General features: G+C 34.9%; 1 protein-coding gene across 3 annotated transcripts in view; it reads right to left on the bottom strand.

Moving 5' to 3' along the window:
* Window positions 1–23,853, bottom strand: part of KCNT2 (potassium sodium-activated channel subfamily T member 2) — a 377,107-nt gene that overhangs the window by 259,652 nt on the left and 93,602 nt on the right. For all 3 annotated transcript variants that reach the window (XM_059048725.2, XM_059048889.2, XM_067027514.1), the window contains exons 2-3: window positions 5,046–5,125; window positions 2,450–2,549 (exon numbers count right to left, since the gene is read on the bottom strand). In XM_059048725.2, coding sequence (XP_058904708.1) covers window positions 2,450–2,549; window positions 5,046–5,125 — 180 coding nt within the window. The remainder of the gene's footprint in view (window positions 1–2,449; window positions 2,550–5,045; window positions 5,126–23,853) is intronic.

The following is a 23,853-nucleotide window of genomic DNA, read 5'->3' as shown; positions in this document are numbered from 1 at the left end:
TGCCCACTCTTGCCTCTTTTATAAACATAGTATTGGAAGTCCTAGGCACAGCAGTTAGGCAAGGAAAAGAAACAAAGTCATCCAAATTGGAAAGAAAGAAGTAAAACTGGAATTATTTGCAGATGACATGAGATTACATATAGCAAACCCTAAAAACTCCAAACAAAAAAAATTAGAATAAATGAATTCAGCAAAGTTGCAGGATACCTAATCAATATAAGTCAACCCTCCTTATCCATGGGTTTTACATCTGTTGATTCAATCAACCATGGATCAAAAGTATTTGAAAAAAATTCCAGAAATTTCCAAAAATCAAAATTTGAATTTGCCACATGCTGGCAACTATTTACATAGCATTTATACTATATTCAGTATTATAAGCAATTTAGAGATGATATAAAGTATATGGAAGGATGTTCATGGGTTATACGCAAATACTATGTCATTTCCTATAAGGGACTTGAGCATCCATGGATTTTGGTATCTGTGCAGGGGTCCTGGCACCAACTCGCTTTGGATACCTAGAATGACTGTACAGAAATCTGTTCATTTCTATGAATTATAATGAAATATCAAAAAGAGAAATTAAGAAAATAACCCCATTTACAATTGCATCAGAAAGAATAAAATACCTAGAAGTAAATTTTGCCAAGGAGGTGAAAGACCTGTACACTGAAATCTGTAAGACATTGATAAAAGATATTGAATGAGACACAAAGAAATGGAAAGCTATTCTGTACTCATGGATTGGAAGAATTAATATTGTTTAAATGTCCATACTACCCAAAGTGATCTAAAGATTCAATTCAATCTCTACCAAATTTCCAATGACATTTTTCACAGTACTAAAACAACCAATTTACAAATTTCTATGGAACTACAAAAGACTCTAAATAGCTGAGCATCTTGAGAAAGAAGAACAAACCTGGAGGAGTCATGTGCCTTGATTTCAAACTATACTACAAAGCTATAGTAACCAAAATAGCATGGTATTGGAATAAAAAAGATACATAGATCAATGAAACAGAATATAGAGCCCAGAAATAAATGCACACATATATGATCAAATAATTAATGACAAAGGAGCCATGAATATACAATGGGTAAAAGACAATCTTCAATAAATTGTTTTGGGAAAACAGGACACACATAAAAAAATGAAAGACCATTCTCTTACACAATACATAAAAACTAACCCAAAATGGATTAAAGACTTGAATGTATGACCTGAAACCTTAAGACTGCTATCAGAAAACATAGGTGGTAAGTCCCTTGACCTAGGCCTTGGTGATGATTTTTTGAATCTGACACCAAAAGCAAAGGCAACAAAAGCAAAAATAAACAAGTGGGACTATTTCAAACTAAAAAGCTTCTGCCACAGGAAAGGATACCATCAATAAAATGAAAAGGCAACCTAAAATGGGAAACATATTTGCAAATCATATATCTGATAAGGAGTTAATACCTCAAATATTAAAGAACTCATTCAACTCGACAGCAAAAAAAAAAAAAAAAACACCTTGGAATAAAAATGGTCATAGGATCCAGATAGACATTTTTCCAAAGCAGACATACAGATGTCCAACTGGTACATGAAAATGTTCTCAACATTACTAATTATTAGGAAAATGAAAATCAAAATCACAATGAGATATCACCCCCTACCTGTTAGAATGGCCATTAATAAAAAGAAAAGAAATAAAAAATGTTGAAGAGGTTTCAGAGAAAAGGAAATCCTCTTACACTATTGGTGAGAATGTAAGTTGGTACAACCACTATGGAAAACAGTAATGGTGGTTCCTCAAAACATTAAAAATAAAACTACCACATAATCCAGCTATTCTACTTCTGGGTATTTATCCCCTAAAAATCTCCCAAAACTCTAATTAAAAAAGATACAGACACACTCCAAAGTTCATTGCAGTAGTGTTTACAATAACTAAGATATGGAAACAACCTAAGTGTTTACTGATGGATATATGAATAAAGTAGATGTGGTATGTATGTATATATACACACCCACAATGAAATGTGTTATTCAGCCATAAAAAGAAGGAAATCTTGACATTTGTGACAACATGGTTGGACCTTGAGGGCATTACGCTAAGTAAAATAAGTCAGACAGAGAAAGACAAATACCATATGATTTCACTTATATGTAGAACATAAAAAAACAAAACATGCTAACAAAACAAAACTCATAGATAGTTGGTTATCAGAGGAAAAGGAAGAGAACGGGGTAAAATGGGTAAAGGGGATGGATTGTATGTGACGTATGTTAACTAGACTTATGGTGGTGATCACTTTGTTGTGTATACAAAGATCAAATTATTATGTTGTACACCTGAAACTAATATAATGTTATTTTTACCAGCTTTACCTCAAAACTTATAATACAATTTAAACTAATCAAAAGAATATTGTAGAAAATCAGACAAAGATACCTTACCATTCATTTCCTTGTGAAGGGTTTTCTAGTAGCACTCGGATTATGTACAAAAAGCAGCTTAATAATTTGAGAGAAAAATTGAACAGACGTATTCTTAGACCTTTAAACAAACAACAAAAATTGGATTTTCATTTGAACTCAGTCCACAAAAATTAAAAGAATTGTCAAAAATATCAGCTTTAAGTACAGCACTCAAATTGTGTTTAGAATCTACAATACCATAATTGCTTACCCACTCTGAAGTTCTAGGTGGCTAAATATTGAAACAAAAAATGAGAATGACAGAATGTATGAACCACAAATGACAGTGAATATTATACACTAAGAGTAAATCTACATTTGAGCATTCAGAAGCCACAAAAATCATGTCCAATCAAGATTGGTTCAAGTATGCTTAGAAGTTTAAGCATTTTATAGATCCATGAATCTTGGAAAAAATTTTAACTAGCCAGAAAATCTAGCTGCTTACAAATTCACAGGATAAGTTATAAATCGTGTATCTTCTGAGCACCTTGTATGTTTGATTGTAGAGAAATTATAATCATGTATATAATTATTTATTATACATTTAATTAGTAATTATATAATTATAAAGAAATCCTAATAGCATATGTTGGGAAATACACAAGCACACACACACACACACACACACACACACACACACACAGACACACACACAGAGACACATTTTTGAGACTAGACCAACTTTTTACTTTAGGTTTAAATACCAATGAAATCTTAAAAAAAAAATTTTTGTGGGAATTAAGACTGCTATGTATGTATCTTTGAAACTGTGTCATTCACAGTTATGCAGCCTATAATATTTGATGATGAAGAGTAATTAATATTAAGCAAAATGTGCTTAAAGTCTGATTAATAGAAGCATTACCTTTCCTGCAATTATCAGGTGGTTACTGATTCACAGATTGTGAATAAAATTTTGAGGTCTTCCTATAATTAATTCTCAATAAAATCTAGAAATGAAACGTCATTTTGTTTTTACTCTGCTATAAGTGAGTGTACCTGAGGTAACATTTCTTAACAGTAAAAGGTTAATGCTTATTAATTGTGTAATTTTTCCTGGGTTTTCCTACTAAAATGCTAGGTACTTATGGGTTAGCTTCTTTATAAAGTCTTCTAAACTGTTAATGAAATTGCCCTGGTTTTATAGAACTGATCTCCTCAAACGACAGCTTAGTCAAACCTGGCTGTTGTTAAAGTATTCAAATAATACATCTATTCCCTCTGGCCTGGAGAAAGAAAATTTTTAGTAAAATTTTAAAAATTTTTAAAATAAAGGAAACCTTCTATGCAAATGATGTGGCCTCTCCAGGTAACATCTATTGGTGGGACCACCTTGGGAATTCAAAACAACTGGATTAGGGCTGCCCTGGTGGCGCAGTGGTTGAGAGTCCGCCTGCCGATGCAGGAGACACGGGTTCGTGCCCTGGTCCGGGAAGATCCCACGTGCCGCGGAGCGGCTGGGCCCGTGAGCCGTGGCCGCTGCGCCTGCGCGTCCGGAGCCTGTGCTCCGCAACGGGAGAGGCCACAACAGTGAGAGGCCCGCATACCGCAAAAAAAAAAAAAAAAAAAAAAAAAAAAAAAAAAAAAAAAAAAAAAACTGGATTAGAGGCGCATTAGTTAGTATTAGCCTAATCCTAAAACTAACCAGCCATTAAGATTCTCTAACCTGTGTGCCTTACAGATTGAAATATTCCCTGCAGTCAGGATTTGGGTAACTGCTCACGACTCAAGTTTCTCTCTATGAACTCTATAGAAGCACAACTTACTTTAGACCACCACAGGAGGATTCAGAGGTCAAAATTCAAAGAGAGCAAAGTCTACATCAATCTAATGTAGACTTCTCCAATGCTTCTTGACATCTGAAGCAATAATCACATGAGAAAACTGCATATTGGCTCATTATTTATGGCTTTTTCAAAGTACATGGTACTAGGGGGAAGCAAGTATGACTGGCATTTCAACCCTGAACCGGCTTAGGAGGTCAGTGACTAGGCTAATTTCATGCCTCCTTGAAGTTCCAATGTTTCCCAAGTTTTTTTGACGATAAGGATCACTGGGATGTTATATGCTGAGTTTCTCTCTATACCTCCTGATTTTAAATCTCCCAGGGGAGGATGCTAGTAATCTGTACCTTTCAGAACACCCTACATGTTTCTTGTTATTAGGTGTGATGGGGAAACTCTTCCCTACTAAATCACTAAACCAGAAAATGGTTCCCCATTATGGTCAGTTGGAATCACCAGTCTTCTCAAAACAAGTTTTGGTATCCCTCACGGTTAAAATATGGGGAACGCTCACTTAAATGATTTTCCTCAATGTTCCTACCAATCCAAATGGTCCACTCAGAAGTCTACTTACTGATGTGGGATTTCGAGAAGTAAAATAGTCAAGAAACCTAGACTTGACACCACCAGTAATCTATTGTTTTCTAAACTTCAATGCCTGGCAGACAAGACTATCAATTTTACTTCTCTCTATAAAAGATATTTTGCAAAAGGATTGCAAAGCTGGAATTTTTTAAGGTAAACATATAGACAAATACATAGACAGGGGAATACAATGAAAGACTTACTTGATCTCTGGTTTTTGATAAAAAATAACTTTAGTCTCTCTTTAAATGTGTTTTCATTCATATAAAATTCAACTTGCACCCTGCAAACAAAAAATAAAAACATAATTAAAGACTAATATATAAGAAAATAAAAATGATGTGATACATTGTATACTTTGAGTGAATCCCCACCACAGAAAAGGAGAATTGAGTAAAATTCTGATTTTTTTATTTTTGAGAGAAGCAGTTACTTTCCAATTTTAAAGATATAGTCAGTTCAAATATCATATGTAGCTGATTTGATTATTTGTATCAGTGGATATGATGAGTGGTACGGGTGATTCCAAACAGCAATAATGCAAAAGTCTTTCATATGTGTTTTTGGAATAATTTTTCATGAGCGTTTTCCTAATTCTTTTCCCTGACATCAGAATCACCTGCATGCTTAAAAAATTCAGGTTGAACTAACCACTCCAGATCTACTGTATCTGAAACTTAAGGGACTGGGCCTGAAAATCTATTTTTAGCAAGTCTTCACTTTATCTTGAGACTATTTGGGACACGACGTATGGAACACTTTACTTTTTTATTTATCTAGCTCATATTAAAATATATATGGATCAACAAAGGAGTGGTAGTGCAAGTGGAATGTTAAAGTCACCATAGAGAAGTTACAAACCAGACAAATAAATTAAGGGACTGAATATTCTACATTTAATCTACTATAAACTGATACCAACACTCTAAAACATAATAGCATTCTAATAAATGCATTTGCTTTCTCCTTAAATTCTAGCAAACTTCTCTTATGTGATAGGGCTTAAATAATATTTTCAAAATACTGAGTGAAAAGAAACATTGTGTCCAGTGCATGGTGACTTGTGAAAAATCATCATCTGAAATTTTCTTAGTTAAATAGTCTCAAACATATTTATTATAGGTTAGGATTCCAAAAAATTAAGAAAACATTTTAATGCTTACACAAAGAACAAAGATATAATTTCATTTTTCCTTATGTGACAAAATTTTGATAATGTAATCTATATAAATGAGATAGTTTTTTGTTTGTTTTCTGTTTTGCAAGAGTACACAAAAGAGATAAAACTGGAGAAAAAATAATTGACATGTACTACAGAAATATTTCACTCGTAAATTCTAAGCTGCATGTTCAAGAAGATCCATGAATATTTTAAAAGCAATCTCTTAGGCCATAAAAACAAAAGGGTTTTTGTTATCAATTGCAAAACAAGTTTTATCCGTTAATCCTTCTAGAAGACTTGAATTGCCCTTTTTCTCTTATTCCTAAAGAAAATATCCTCACCCCTAAACATTTTTCTTTTCCTTGCATCATTTTGTCATTTACTGTCCTCTTTTTTACTTTATATGTAAAATCACAAAAATCAACCCATAAATCATGATTCTTTACTTGTTCATTTCTTTAGCAAGAAGCCATGAAAATTGCAACAGTATCTTCTAGCAGAACACCTCTATATCCATGCCTGTATGCATACACACACCACTTCACATATATGCAAACCTGCACACTCACATGCTATCAAAGTACATGCACACACATGCAGTCCCACAGCTCCACTAGTATCTTGGAAAGCCAAGATTGGCTCTGTTTTCCTTGTTTATCAAATGAAAAGGACTTGATTTTAAATAAAGCAACTGTTACACTGATACCAAGCTAAATTAGTTCATATTTGCTATGGATACAAAAGCAAATTTGACAGGACATATGGCTACTACACAAGTAATAAAGCAAAGGCCATGTAGATTTGCTTCCTAGAATTATCCAATTTATAAAAATATGAGTCCATTCTTCAGTTAATTTCAGGAGTGCAGTATTGGGTATATAATAGAGGTGCATTTTTCAACTAAAATGAGATCATCTAAAGCCTGAAGCAAAAAATGAGGGATCTGGAAAGTATTTCATTGGATGACAAGTTTAAGGAACTGGAAATGTTTAACCTAAATATGAAGAATATGCACTAACAAAATAGCTGTCTTTAAATAGTGAAGTGACCATCACTATTAAAATGAGATGATTCATAATATGATGCTCTATTGTATAGGCTTAACTATAGAAAAATATGAGAATTATGAATGATATTAACCGATTTTGAAATGGCCATCATTATAAAGTGGAGAGCTCGCCAATCCATATAAATGTGCCAAAGACTCGATAAGAGCTTGCAAGTGACTGGATTTTTTTCCTGAGGTAAAAACAATTTTGCATGGTGTGAGGTCTCTCGTTAAATGACTTCGAAATTCCAACTTAATTATAATATCGTGTGAAGTAAAACTATTTTTTTAAATTAATTAATTAATTAATTTTGGGGGGCTGTGTTGGGTCTTTGTTGCTGTGTGCTGGCTTTCTCCAGTTGTGGCGAGCGGGGGCTAATCTTCATTGTGGTGTGTGGGCTTCTCATTGTGGCGGCTTCTCTTGTTGTGGAGCACGGGCTCTAGGCGCGTGGGCTCAGTAGTTGTGGCACATGGGCTCAGCAGTTGTGACTTGCAGGCTCTAGAGCATAGGTTTGGTAGTTGTGGCGCACGGGCTTAGTTGCCCCACTGTATGTGGGATCTTCCCAGACTAGGGCTCGAACCCGTGTCCCCTGTATTGGCAGGCGGATTCTTAACCACTGGGCCACCAGGGAAGTCCCAAACTCTTAATTAATCTAGCGATCTCTCCAAGTCAATATCACTGAGGACCATGGATGATATTAAAGCATAAATTTATACAAATGTTTTTCAAAGCTAAAATGAAAAAAACAAACAAAAAACAAGCAAAATGCTTTTTGACCCATGTCTTCTATAAGGTACAAAAAAATGTCCTTTGGGTTTACTATATATAATATGGAGTGGATTTTTCTTTTATTTGATCCAATGGCAACTCTTTGGGAATCAAGGCCAGTTAGTGTACTGTACACTTTCGGGAACTCTCCAGCACCATAAAGTTCTCTAGTACTCAGGGATTTAGGACAGTTTACTTTTTATCTTTCCCAATTTTTTTTATGATTTTACTTGATTTAAAATATCCTCTTAGTATTTCCCTTTCCAGATTTAAATGTGCTTTTCTTTCCTTCCTTCCTCCTTTTCTTCCCTCCTTCCTTCCTTTGTCTCTTCTGATCTTCCTCTCTTCTTTCCTTCTTCTCTTCCTTCCTTCCTTCCTCTTTTATGGCCTGCCTCCTCCAATCTAACTTTACCTGAATTTACCTCCATCCAGGAGGTCATTTTAGTGGACTCAAACTATATGGCTTTGAACAATACACCAGGGCAAATCTGCCCTCATCACTCCTTAAAATGTCATTTTTCCACATGTTTATACTCAAAATAAAATTAAGATCATTTTGTCACATTTATCCCAATATAATAGTGGAAATGGGTGTATTTAATAAAAAATAAAGTGGAGTTGCAATCCTTATTAGGCCATATCTGTTCTTACTGACATATGTTACCATTGGTTAACAACATTATTTTTATGTTGGTCAACAATGTTTTATTTTTTTATTTGGGCAGATCCTATAATTTTGTTTGCTATTCTAAAAGTGTTTTGTCCCAACCTTTAACTTTTGTTTTTGACACTGTAATCGACTACCATGTTGAACTCTCTCACAGGTAGTGATATTTTTCAGGTTTATTTTCTGAGTTTTCTAGGCAGACAATCATGTCATCTGGAAAGCTCCAATATTTGTATTCCCATTTTATTGTTCTTGTCTTATTACATTGACTAGAACTTTTTGATGAAAAAAAGAATAATCAAATAACCATGGTGTGCATTCTTAGAAGGCTTCTAGTCCTTTAGCAGTAATTATATTGTTGGCCATGAGATTGCAATAAATACTTATTTTTTACTAAAACTCATAACAGGAATGAATGCATGTTGATGTTTTAAAAAAACCTATCTTGATTCTATTAGTTGATGGTACATTTTTGTTTTTCTCTTGATTTACTGATTTGGTAAATTATTTTAATAGTTTTTCTATTAGGCAATTATTTTTTTCAAATGTGGAATAAGTTGTTTTTGTAATAGTGAACTATTCATGTAATTTACTGCTGGAGTCATTTTCCTATATTTTAGGAGCTTTTATTCTATGCTCATAACTAAGATTGATGTGCTATTACCTTTAGATTATTCTAATATCTTGAAATACAGACTGAAAAACTCTCCAGATATTTTATGCTCTGGAACAATTTTAAGTATATAGAGTTTTTTTTTATAACCATCATCAATTTGTCCTAACAATATCAACCGCCTTAATACTGATTTAAATTTTTATTTTTTTCCCATTTTCCATTGCTCTGGTTACTTGAATTTAGTATAAAAATTATGCAGGATCTTGTTAAAAGGCAATTTCCTTGTTTCAGTCTTAAAATTCTTGTTTACTTTCTTTAAAATACCAAAAACAATTCTGACCCAGGTTGTCAGTGCACCATTCTTTCAGAAACACCTTTTTTTTTTTTTCTTGCTCTAATAAATGCCTTGGACTCTGTTTAGGATGCCAAAGTTTTGCAGATATTTTCTTTTGGAAATTATGCTACATACAGATCATTAGCAAAGGAAAATTCTTCCTTGGTGCTTTTCCCTTCCTGCCTTCCTCTGATGCTGTGATATTGGTTATGGAGTCCAGGTACCAGTTTTTCTATTACTACACTCATTCAAACAAGGCAATATCTACCTGGACTTTCTGGTCTAACTGGTGTTCTTCCCTTCCAATCATTCTCTATGATGGTGACAGTAGCACTTCTTAGTCATATGAAGTAAGTCCATTAGATTGTAGGCTCCATGAAGGTGGGGACCATATTGTTCATGCTTATGTCTTAAGTATCTCTTAAGTTACTTGAAACCTATTAGGGACCTATTCCTGTTCAATGCCTGAATGAAGGCTCCCAGTTCTTTCTTTGGTACAAACCTTAAGGACTCTGAGTCGGTAGTAGTGGAATAGATGAAGTCATCTTCCTTTCCTTAGGTTATAACTATTTTGAGGATGCAAAACTTGGGTCTGTGGTGAGCTGAATCCTTGTAAGCTCTTATTCCAACTTGGTCTACCTTGTAATTAATGATCATTCCCTGCAGGTTTTTTTTTTTTTTCAATTTTATTAATTTGGATGTGTTTGTTTATTTGCACCATCTCTCCATGATTTAATGAACATTTAGAAAAAAGTCCACTACTGTTGATTCATTTAATTTTTACAGTGTTGCTATGACTTGGGTAAGGTGGCCATCAACTTTATTGTATAGAGAAAAAACTTTAATTCAAATAATTTTAGTGACTTGCCCAAATTTATAGCTAGTACTGAGACAGAATTGGGACACTGGTCTTTCTGTTACTCCTTCTTGCTTCCTGCCTCCTCATCAAGTTAGCTCTTCATTATTAGGAGAGTTCTAGGTCACCTGCAAGGTGTTACAAAAGAGCACGGCAAACACCAAACCCACACAGGGGTACTGAGAAGTGTTTGTCTAATACTGCCCTTTGACTATTGACTCAAAACCAGGTTCCTATCCATTTCCAAATATTCACTCTTAACTTCAGGTAACAATTATTTAACAGAGTTACCATTCAAGTGGAACCTTTTAAAAAAGTAAAGTTAAAAATAAGCCTACCATTAAGTTTTCATTTTAAAAAACTAGTTTCACCAGTTCATGCTCAAGTGCTTCCAAAGGCCTTCTACCTGGCTTCCAATCTCTACTACACGCATAACAAATAACCTCACTTTAAACACTTTGGAGCCCCTCCTAAAGCACTTCCCAACACCTTTTGGCCCATCTTATTCTTTTCATAATTATGCAAGCCTAACTTTCCCACCTCTTTTACTTAGTAACATCTTATAAGGAGGCAGAGATTAATTCTGGAGACTTTCAATAGCATTCCCTGCATTTTAAAAATAAAATTTAAAATAATGTCATTTTCAGAAATGGAAACCAGCTATTATTATATGCATATGTATATATATATATATATACATGCATATATATGCATTTAAATAGATATATGTTTATATATAGTACATGTACATATATATGTGTTTAAATAGATATGTATTTTTATATAGTGATGATAGATAGATAGACAGATAGATGTAATGGTAATGAGGAAAGATCCTGAGGTGCTAATCACTCATCAATTTTCTTTCATTCTGGACAATGGTGATACCCCTCAATAATAGCATTTATGCTTTTGTCACTCCTTGGTCATCACAGCTCGCTGGCAGCTGGAAATACACAGTATTGTGGTTTCCATGGGAAAACAATTTAGAAGTCCACCCAGGAGTACTTTTTTATTCAAGTCTCTCTTCAGTTTGAAAACTCATGTCCTCCACGTCAATGTTCATTTTCAGGACCTACTCTGTACTTCCCCAGTTTTCTAAAAATAATTAAATTTAAGCAATCCCAATTTAACTTAAACCTATGCACAGGAAGCAAAACATAAAGAAAGCTAGGATAAGTATTTAGCTTGATTTAGGTAGGAAGATACACTTTTTTCATCCTTAAATTGCAAAGAGATTTTGCTTCTTCATACCCTGGCCCAACTGCATGGTGAGGGGCAGGTCTGGATCAAGTAGGTATATATACACACGCATACGGGGTATAAACATAGATATATATACACACAAATATCTGAACATGCATAAATGTAAACATATGTTCGTAAAAGCTGTTAGGTACAGGAAGGCGGATAAGCTTACTTAACGACTACAGGTAGCATGGCCTCACCACAAGCCAAAGGGCCTCCCAATCAAAACTCGTAACAACTACAACATGTAAATCCTCTTTGCTTTTTCTCTACGCATATAAGATAAGAAGAGGTTAGAAGACACCATGTAATTTCTAACTCAGATTGGACTCTTGCACCAGTCATTTTAAAGCCTTGAAGGAAAAATATGACGATGCTCCCACAGCCCAGGATTGCTAGGAATGGGCAGCATGATTAAATAGCAAAGCCCAGTTTGGGAAGAAATGAGTGTGTTCTGGGGGAGGGAGCTATTGGGTCTCAAATAGTCAGGGCATGGTCACCAGGCAACTCGTTGTAAGTATGAAACTGGAAATTACACAAAGACTTCCATATGCAATGAAAGAAGCACCTTTTAGTTTTATTGAATTCTCTGCACCAATGTCAGAAGATTTGAAATCAGTTCTGCAAGCCCTCTCCCATTCTGCACCTCAAAAGTCATAGATCAGTAATAGGCACAGCTCACTGGGGACACATATGTCTTTAGGATTTATTTTATTACTTAATATTCTTACTTAAGTAACATATATATGATTTTAATAGATACATCACACTGGGTTGAATACAGGTAAAGACACGGTCCCACAATTTGCAGCAAGAGGGGGAAGGTCACAAATAGAATTTCACTCCATAAATATTACAATAGATCTCATGGGTTTTCTAGAGAAACTGAGTTTTTCCCCACAACAGTTTGTTGGTATGTTCATTTATTTGTTTATCTTGTAGTGTAAGAGCCAACAGGGATAAGAGCACAGACTTTGGAATCAGATGATACGCATCTGATTATCAGATTTCCTAACTTTTATTCTCTCTAAAATGTGGATATTATTTCCATTAACAGGTTATGAAAATTAAAGAAGATACTTTCTATGTGAGACAAACAATTTGACAATGGCAAAGAACTTTTTTCTGGTATGATGGTAGTTTAAAAATGTTCCTGGAATAAACACTTATAAAGGGAAAAACAAAAACTCTGGATCACTGATGCCAATTTGATGTAGTTGATTCATCCAAGATACATTTGCTTAGGAAAAATGAGGATATAAGGCAATAAATAACTTCACTGTTTACTCCAGAAAACTCCTACACATCAATTTATTGGGGACAATAGTCCATTTACCTAGGCAAACACATCACTTATTTATAAGACATTAAGACTTGCGTTGTCTTGTCACTTGTTACTCATTAAGAGTTCAAAACCCTCACTTTGCTGTGTCCGCCAATGCTAAGTGACTTATCTTTTTTCACCATGAAACATCCCCCTTACACCACTTGAGCCCTTATTCCAAAGCCTAATAAATATCTCACTTCTAACATCATCTTCTGAAGCATTGCTAATGCTTACTCACTAACTTCAGGGAGTTTAAATAAACTTAGTTTTGCTTCATTTACGAGCATCTGGTGACATGTCAATTACTTAAGCAACAGTATAAAGGAAATTATCCTGCATCTGCTGATTTATAACATAATTATTTTATCTCAATCATAGAAGATGCAGGCCTAGATTGTCATTTTTTACACTGTATGGCTTTCTTCTATATATTCCTCTATGTTATGTTAACAATGCACCACTTTTGCACAATTCTCTTACATACATAAATGGATTTTTAGGTTTTGTTGGTTTATTATGAAAAAAATAAGAAAAAAAATCATGCACTTTTCTAATAAATAATAAATAGATTGCCTATATTTTTACCATATAACATAAAATCTAAATGTCAAATCAATTTAAACCTATGTATATGACAAATAACATAGCAGTAATCTAAAAATCTGGTTATCATCTTATTTTAACAGTCAAAGAAGTTTCTCTCAGAGTACTTTCCCAATGCTTTTTTCCCAAACTGTCCAAGAAGGTAGACAATGATACAGTTCAAATGTGAAACTGTTACACTACAGAAACATTTGCTGTCAGTTTTGTCAGGAAAATTATCCAAAACTTGGAAGTAGGCAAAAGAGATTACTAGATGTTCTTTTAATAAAATGCTGGCCTTGACTTTGTATTTTCTGTGCATTTTTACAACTGTGGAGGAACAGACCTTAGTGAGCAAAGTTGTGTCAAGGAGACACGCAAAGAATCTCCACCCAACAAAAGAGAAAGCTCCAAAGGTGAATGCACATGGCCCCGTAGGACTTCTGGAGGTGGGGCTGCTAACCCAACCACCCTATTCTGACATTGCCTGGAAATACCTAGCTTCTTCAATACTCTACCAGCTTTAAATTAGTAGTTTCCCTCCTTAATCAATGAGTTGAATATAAGTTTTGACAAGTTTTCATTTCATATTTGGATGAGGGACATGATCTTTTAACCTTTTGAAAACTGTACTCTAACAGTTCCTCCTCTAATAAGGGCTTTTTATTAATTACCAGCATAATTTAAGTTGTCCCAAATGCTTTGGAAAACAATTTGGTATTTATATTATAAAATAAACCAAAGGTTCTATAAAATTCCAAGCGAAATCACATAGGCAATGTTGTGGAACTTGGTAAGCTGATTTTATAGAGGGTGAAAGATGAAACTAAATAAGACATTTGTGAAGAAGAATAAAGAGTAGATATTTTCCCTACCTGATATCAAGACTTATGATCCTACAGTAATTAAAAGATTCTGGGCTTCCCTGGTGGCGCAGTGGTTGAGAATCCACCTGCCGATGCAGGAGACACGGGTTCGTGCCCCGGTCCGGGAAGATCCCACGTGCCGCGGAGCAACTAAGCCCGTGAGCCATGGCCGCTGAGCCTGTGCGTCCGGAGCCTGTGCTCCGCAACGGGAGAGGCCACAACAGTGAGAGGCCCGCATACCGCAAAAAAAAAAAAAAAAAAAAGATTCTAAGTATGGCACAGAGAAAGAAAAATTGATTAGTGGAATAAAAGTCAAGAAATTGACTCACGCATATATTGAATATTATTATGTAACAAAAAGAGTATGACAGGTCAATAGGAAAAAGAGGAACTTTCAATAAATTGATTTTTTAAATAGTTATCAAATTGGAAAAAAAATGAAATTGGACCCCTATCTCACACCATATGGATTAAATCACCTTTACATAGATTAAGGAAACTTTTTAAACTCTTATTAAAAAATAATGGTGAATACTTTTTTTGACATTTGAATAGACAAACAGTACTTTAGATAGAAAAAGAAAAAAAAGAAAATTATAAAAGAGGTTTTGCCTGGAAACATCTAGTATAAATCAATAAATAACTGATGGGCTCAGGTGATTCCCATAGCTCAATTCAAAAATTTTGGATTTAAATTTTAAAGACAGTGGAAAGCAAGCTCACAACCGGGAGAAGATATGCGGATACAAAACCAGTAAAATTGAAATATCAAAAGTATATAAAGAATTCCTAAAACACTAAGAAAATAACAAACATGTAGCCACAAGATGTGAAATGGCATCTAACATAAGAGGAACTATATTGGCTAATAAACCGAGGAGGAAATGTTCAACCTTATCAGTACTCAGGAAAATGCAAATAAGAGTCTATTGAGATAATATTTTATATTCATTTAATTGGAAAAAATCAAGAAGCATAATAATGCCAAATGTTGACGAGAAGGTAAATCAAAGGATTTCTTCATTGTGGATGGAGTATAAATTGGTGCAATCACTTTTGTAAACAATTTGGCGTGATCTAATAAAATTGAAGATTCACATATTTACAATGCAACCATTCCACTCCTAGATAAATGCCAGAGAGAAACTTACACACATTCATGAGGATGCATGTACAAGAATGTTCCAAAAAGCACTGTTCATGAAAGCACAGAGAAAAATCAGAAGTAACTCAAATATCCACTTCCAGGGAAATAGGCCAATCTGGCATATTTTTACAATGGAGTATTGCAGCAAAAATTAATGAAGTATACAATAATATGAATGGATCTTGGTAACCAGATGTTGAATGAAAGATGCAAGTCTGAGACGACTACGTGTAGCATGGTGCCCACTTTGTCAAGTTCAAGAGCATCTAAAACCAAACAATAACTTGTTTAGGGATACATAAAACATCTGTTAAACTATATCTGTTAAAAGGAAAAGAAAAGCCAAAATGAGGAGAGTGATGGCCTCTAGGAGGGAGCAGGGAAGAGAGTGGAGAAATGCAGAGCTAGTTGTAAGTTATTAATAAAGTATTAGTTCTTTGAACGTCCATACGTATCTATATATTAATAAATTATGAATAAATGAAGGAAAGAATGAATGAATGAAATGAGAGTGTGTCCATAGCACAATATGGGGTGTTACACAAACTAAAAATTGCAACTAAATTCTGGGGATACAAAAAAATTCTTAAATATGTTATATTTATAAAAACTGGGGGTGAGAGGAACTCTGGGGTGCTACGTGAGAAATAATTTCCGTACTCTACCAAAAAAGTAGATGACTCAAATCCATAACACAAGAAGGAATTTGTTACGGAGTCAGAGTGAATAGGGTCGGCAAGCTTGGACGGAAGGAGAGAGACACACCCAGGGCCTTTTCTAATATAAGAAATGGCAGGTACAAAGGGGAAAAAAATGTGAGAAAAAGTATAGTACACTATGGAATTAAAAGGAGTTAAAATGGCTAGAGCACAGGAAGTGTATCAGGTAATAGCAATACAGGAAAGCAGAGAGGTAGAGAAGAAGCCAGATAATTAAAAGAACTTGAATAGAAGGCAAGAGATGTGTTAATAAACAGTGACAATAAAATGGAGTTACTTATTGAAAATACCCAAGCACTACACTGAACACACAGATGTGTCACCTCATTTACTTCTCAAGACATACCCTGAACGGGTACTATTACTATTTCCATTTCACAGATTAGGAGACAGAGGCATTTGCCCCAAATCACTCAAATCCTAAACGGTGGACCCAGCATTCACAACCAGGCAGTTTAACTCCCATACGCCTAAGCCCGATGATACATGAGCTTTAACCAAGAAAGAAAAATCGTGGTACATAAATCAAATGTACTTTTCTTTTTGCTATTTTTTACTGAGATATAATGGACATGTAACCTTACATTAGTTTCAGGGGTACAACATAATGATTTGATATTTGGGTACACGGTGCAGTGATCACCACAATCTAGTTAACATCCATCACCACACGCAGTTACAATTTTTTGTGTGTGATGAGAACTTTTAAGATCTACTATCTTAGCAACTTTTAAATATGCTATACGGTATTTTAAACTACAGTCACCATGTTGTACATTACATGCCCAGGACATTTATTTTATAGCTGGAGGTCTGTACTTCGACCATCTCCAGCCCAAATTTACTTTTTATTTTTTAAGTTATTGTATTTTTTTCTGATTACAAAATATAATAAAATGGATTATAAAATATACAACCATAGCTGATAGACATTTTTGGAATTTATTGGATTAAATTTTATTTACACAAGGAATACTGCCTAACAATTTCACCTTCAACTATTTTAGTTTAGTAAATAAATATTATTCCTAAGACTGTATCAGGATTAAGTACCATATAACTGAATATGGTAGACGTGGAATTTTAGCACCCAGACCTCTCTCCTTCAATGACAGCTGGATAATTGCTAGCTCTGAGCTGCTGCAGGCTCTGCCTCGGTTGCAATGAGCCAGCCTACCCGAGATCACATCTTTCACAATCCAAACTCCTATCAGGGTCTGCTTCCAGAGAATCCAATCAGAGACACTGGCAATTACTTTAGATAGATTGTCTATGAGTTTAACGGCAACTCAACTTGATCAAAAAGCAAGCAACTGATTGTGATTAAATTGGCAACATATAGATAACAGCAAACTGCTTTATCACAAAAAAAGACTTCAAAGTAACTCAAGATTTTGCTTCTGACAATATGGTAAAACATATTCCATAAACTCTTCCCAAATGAAATACGTTGAAAAATTAAATAAATTATTAAACGCACACACGCACACACACACACACACACACACACACACCACACCACTTATTTTAACATGTATGTCTTAGCTAGTAGGAAAGTAAGGGAAATCCCTAGAAGCCAGAAAAGACAAGAAATTAAGAAACCAGAGATATAGGTTAGCATTAAATCTGCTGTTCACCCTGGTGCTTTCTGCCAATTTTTGATGATATGGAGTTTCTATTTTGACAGACAGGAGACCTGGCAAAGAAATCTCCCACAGAAATCCCCTAGAAAGAACCAGGGTTATTGAAAAGGAAATGAACATCATCAGCGCATGAACTAAGGAAAATCCCTTACAGCAGAAGAAGATGTGAATGCACTTAGCCGTCTTGGCCATGCATTGAACCGTAATGAAAGAAATAGACACTGAGACTTGCTGTATTCATTTTCCAGGGCTCCATTACAAAATACGCGGGTGACTTAAACAACAGAAATTTATTTTCTCATAGTTCTGGAGGCTGGAAGTCCAAGATCGAGGTGCCAGCGGGTTGATTTCTCCTGAGGCCTTTCTCCTTGGCTGGCAGAGGGCACCTTCTGACTGTGTCCTCACGGGACCTTCCCTCTGAGTTCAAGCATCCGTGGTGTCTCTGTGTGAGCAAATTTCCCCTTTTGCCAAGGACACCAGTCAGATTGGATTAGGGTCCATCCTGATGGCCTCATTTTAACTTAATTACCCCTTTAAAGGTCCTGTCTCCAAATGCAGTCACATTCTGAGGTACTGAGCATTAGGGCTTCAACATAACGAATGTTGTAGGGCACAGTTCAGCCCATAACACTTACAAACAATAAACCTAAAATCATTGGCTCCAATTCCTCAACTCTTGTTCTTTCTTAAGCCTATTCCACTTCTCCACCAAATCTGCAATCATCAAGGTCACCAGTGACCTCTACGTGGCAGGATGCAGAAATCAGGTCATCTTACCTATCCTATCAGCATTGGGCATAGTCGATCACTTCCTCATCCTTGAATCCCTTTCTTCACTCTATTCTCTTGGTTTTCTTCCACCTTACAGTTTACTCCTCCTGGGTATCCTTGGCTCATTCATTCCCTTCTGTCCTTAAAATCCATCCTTTGGCAGCGATACTCAAAGAGTAATGAATCTCTATGCCCAAGTTTGCCAAATTTATATATCCTGCCCACTCCTCTCTACTAAACTCATACATTCAAATTCAACTGCCTACTCAACTTTTCTACTGGGATCTCTAGTGGATGTCTCCAACTTGGCATAACCAAGACCTAAATTTCTGATTTTTTCCCCTGAAATCTTCTCCCAATCTGAGCTGATGTTAAATCCATGTTTCTAGTGGTACACACAAAAGTCAAGTAGTTATACCCGAATCCTCTTTTCACCTGAGCACATAGTAATATTATTCTCCAGAGTTCTTTGAGCAGTACAAATCTTTTAGCAGAATAAGAAAGAAGAAACTTAAAAAAAAAAAAAAAAAACGCTTATCATCAACATGTTTGGTCAACACCAGCTTGCAAGAATGACCTAAAGATATTTAAACCTGCCTGCAGGTTAAAATTGATTTTCAAGGCAAGGTATGGAAAAACAAAGTGAAACAAAACTTCAGGTCATAAATACAAATATTGAACCCAAATGGAAACTTCCTCCATGTATCAATCTAGAAAACTAGGTGCAAAATATTTCACATCACTGAAAGAACTGTGATGTGCAAAGTCTTCTATTCTGAGGCATGACCTTTAATTAGATACCACTGCAAAAACTGCCAGATTAGATACCTAGGGATGTATAGTGACACAGAGGGAAGTATTGGAAAGGAAATAACCACCCACTTCCTTCTTCCCATCGCCTTATTGTGTCTGAGAAAGGAGATACTCCGATCTACCTGCTAATTTTCCCTATGCTATCTCCTCGCTCCCCCCAATTAATTCCAATTCTATCATCCAGAGTTCTATAAAAATTCAGGATTAGTTTGAGGGTAAATTTGTCATCGCACAGTTTCTTAAAGCCTCATTAGATCGCAAGCTCCACTAGAGCGATACTTATCAGCTTTTGCTTATAACTGTTTGCCCAGGGCCTAGAATATAGTGGATGTTCACTAATATATATATGGAATTAAAAATTATTTGGCAGTAGTTGCTTCTGACACCACGTTAGCATCCAAAGTTGACAACTATCAGCACGCAGAGGCTGGCAATCTGTGGCTACTGCCATCTGGCATCCATGCTGGGCAACAAGAACTCCCAAGTTACCTTGCTCCAAAAGGAAGAACATATTTGTCAGTTTGCAAATGCATGCTTCTGATTGGCTGTGGATAATATGGTTACTCTAGCATGCCATAGTCACTCTTTACTTTCTCAACCAGACTTAATTATCATACGAGTTACTGGGCTTTTAAATTTGTGGGTCCACTACTTTTCAATAAAAAATATTCAGCTGGATCTTAAGAAAAATGAACAACTCAAACTAATTAAGCTTTCTTTTGCCTTCCTACTCGGCCTTGCTCGGCTTCCTTCAGGTCTCATTTCAGATGCCACCTGAACCTCCTTCCTCACCAAAGTCTTTAAGTGACACACATGTACTTTTGCTTAGCGCACTCAACTCCTTTGACCATAGTGCTTATTATAATGTATCAGAATGATCTTTTTAAAGGTGCCTATCCATCAAATAAACCTTACAGAGCACAAAACTAGTTCTATGGCATAGATAGAACACAGAAATGTAAAAGAAGGAAAAAGTTCACTTTTAAACAATATTTACATAATTAGAAATTTGGTACATTTACATTTTGAAAACGTATACCCTCCTTGAGCAAAGCAGAAACAGCTTAGCTGAGTGCTTTGCAAGAATAAAGAGCAAAAATAGACTGAAATAGACAGGAAGCTACCAAGTACCAGATGGAATGCGTCATTAATAACATCGAACTATAAGCCTCATCAAGAGTTGATTTGAGGGCATGTTTCTTGCTGTGTGTCCCTCCAAAGCTGCTAGTAATGGCTTTGCTAGGCTCTAAAATTGTGAGTGCAGGAACTGTGTCTATTTTGTTCATTTCGATTGTGTTCTCAGAAGCTAACACAGTGCCAGGTACACATAATAGGTACTCAATACATTTGCTGAGTGTTGAATGAATTTTGCTATAAAAGTTTGCTTTTTGCTCGTTATTATTTACATTCTTATCTGCCAAATCATATTGTCAATTTAAAATCTCTTCTGAAGATGCTTTTGATTTTCCATCATCCTTCCTTTATACACTCTGATGTGGAGGCATATTTGAAATTTCCACCCAGTATTTCCTTCAACCTTCACTCCTCAATATTTTCTTCTCTGTGGGAGAAGTACTATTGAAAACACATATATTTTTCTTTCTGATACTTTCAGAATAACTATTGCACTTCACAAAACTTACTGATAAAATGTGGCTAAAAATGTGTACCATGTGAACATTGACTTATATATTTACTTAAATATTTAAATAAGTACATGTACAGTATTTGAATAGTAATTTACATATTTAAATAACTAATCAGTGGCATCTCTATATTTATATAAAAATATACTTGCTTTCCATTTATTTATTTCTGTTGGATATTTTTCTTTTACATATTAATAAATCATTACATTCCAAAAGTATCACTTTGGTAATTCTGCCAAAACATGGTTTTTAGAATCTGAAACTATTTGCCCCTGAAATGAAACATGTGAAACATCTCTCAGATCAAATAAGTCTGAATTACAATCATCAGTTTTTAAGAGGGAAACAAAAATGAATAGAGCTCATCTCAAAGAACAAATGAAACAAAGCCACAATAGATGACAGAATCCATCCTAGATGGATGGATTGAACCTCTTGTCAGAACCCAAGTCTCTGGTTTAGGGAAACTGAAAAATATGGTTTAAAGTACTAAAAAAATTGGGGAAAATTCTGGGTCCTGGCTCACCATCATTGATAATATTCATGGAAAGGAACTATGCAGATGGTTGTAAAGCATTTGTAGCATTTTTGAGATGAAGGCAATTTTACTAGCAACCACAGCTATGGGTATAACTACAGCATGACCCGTTCAAGGATCCTAAGGTTTGTCCCCAGAACTCAGAAAGCTGCCACCTCACATTCTAATCCCTATTAAGAAGGCTTTCAACTCTAAATATCAATACAAGGCTTTTAGTTTTCTGTTAAAAGGTAGTCATTCTACACTATAAAATAGATGATAAGCTCAAGAATACTAATACCATGCAAACTTGCTTACCACTCTAGTATTTATGAAAATATGAATATTTCATTTTTACATCTATAAAAGTTGAGCAAGCACTGGCTCACCATGAACAAGGAAGGTGTTCCTTAAAATTAGAAAAAAGTTGAAGTGAAATTAAAGCCTGATTATAGATACATCTTGTGAAAATAATTGAGATTCAACTGTAATGGAATTTTTCTTCTTAATGATGGAATCATATTTTCCCTCATTTAAAGAAGAAATGGAAATGCCAAGAATATGTGTCATTTTATCTAACAACCAAAGAATATAAAGATCTCTATAATTATATTTAACAATATGTTTATGCAGAAAGAATCTCTACTTGGCAATTCCATTTCAAACTAGCTTTCACTTTCTCCATGCATATCCGACAATTCTACCCGTTTTTTCTTATTAAACTTGTTTGTAAATGTACTTGGTATTAATTCATGTTAACAAAAGTTAAAATTAAAGTGAAAAAATTAATTTTGTTGTCCATAAATGTTATAGGTCTCTTACATACAAATGCTGAAAGATACTACATATGCAAGAAGTATTATTAATAGAGATGCCGGCAGTTTCTGATGAAGAACAGATTTACATATACCAAAACAATGTTATAATTTATATAAAGAGTCAGTAAAATCTGCAGTAATGAAGTGACTAAATCTTACACGTTTATGCTTTGACTAAAAAGACTTGCAGATGCCTGAATTGACTAGATTATTTGATATGTGTTATATCACTTAAGACTTCAGTTTGCAATTGAGGAAACAAACCTATTCAAACTATCTTAAATTAAAAAGGAATTTAAACTCATTCATGACTGAAAAGTGCCAGCCTGGGATTGACTGACGGAATGGCTTGAAGCAAGAGCTCATCACTTTCACTGACTTTATTTTTCTCCATCTCCCAACTTCATTTCCCTTACTTTATCCTGAAACGGATTTTCCTTTATGGTAATTAGATGACTACAACCGCTCCAGAAATTGCATCTGTTCATGTGAAGTGCAGAGAAAAAGAAGCAAGTCTTTACCAGAATCTCATTGACCACAGGGTGTCAATGGATCTGAATGTGCCATATATCCATCCCTAAATTAAACACTGAGGTCAGGGGGGAAAGTTCTCTGATTAGCTTAGCCTTGGCCATATTCTTTGGTCTCAAATCTGGAGCTTAATTAGGGGTGGGGTGGAGGGAGGGAGGCACTAACGCCCATGGACTGAGATGGAGGATTAGGTGGTTTTCCAGACAGAAATCAAGAATCAAGATCAAAAATGAGCAACTGGATGCCAGGGGTATAAAATAACTAAAGAGGCAATATGATGTATGATATGATGCAAATTATACGATGTAAAACAATACAGTTCTCATTAAAAATCACACATAATCAGATTTATTTTCAGTGCTAAGCAAGATCTTCATGTTCCTATATCTTAAATATCGTTATCATAAATCATATTGAAAAATGACATTAGAAGTGCATTAGGACATTTCTACCTTGAATTTAGTATTTGGGGTATCAGCTTATTGAGGCAGTTCCTAGCTATCAAAATTTCATTTTGCATACATCTCTAGCTACAGGTAGATAGGAAAATCAAATTAGATATAATTTTGTGTTAAACTGTCCCCTAGCTTAGAGAAAATTAAGTTAAATAAAATGCCAGGTTTCAACTTTGATAAATAGAGGGAGTGTTTTGTTATATAATCTTCAGTTTTTACATCTATTTTATATTGTTATGACTGGAGTAGAGAAAAGGAAGGAAGGTGATCATGAAAAGGTGGCAGGGTTTCATAAGCCACATTAAGGCGTTTGAAATTGGACTTTAAAGGTAATGGGGAGCCATTTAGATAGAGAATTATTTGTTATGTCTGTAGTTTTTGATAGTTCTAATCAGTATAGACATTGCATTTAAAGGGTCAAGGTTAAATATGAGGAAACCCCAGTAGTCCAGGAAAAAGGTGATGTTAAGTAA

The sequence above is a fragment of the Kogia breviceps genome, chromosome 1 (genome assembly GCF_026419965.1).
Source record: "Kogia breviceps isolate mKogBre1 chromosome 1, mKogBre1 haplotype 1, whole genome shotgun sequence".
Lineage (NCBI taxonomy): Eukaryota > Metazoa > Chordata > Mammalia > Artiodactyla > Physeteridae > Kogia > Kogia breviceps.
This window is presented reverse-complemented; position numbering and strand designations above follow the sequence as displayed.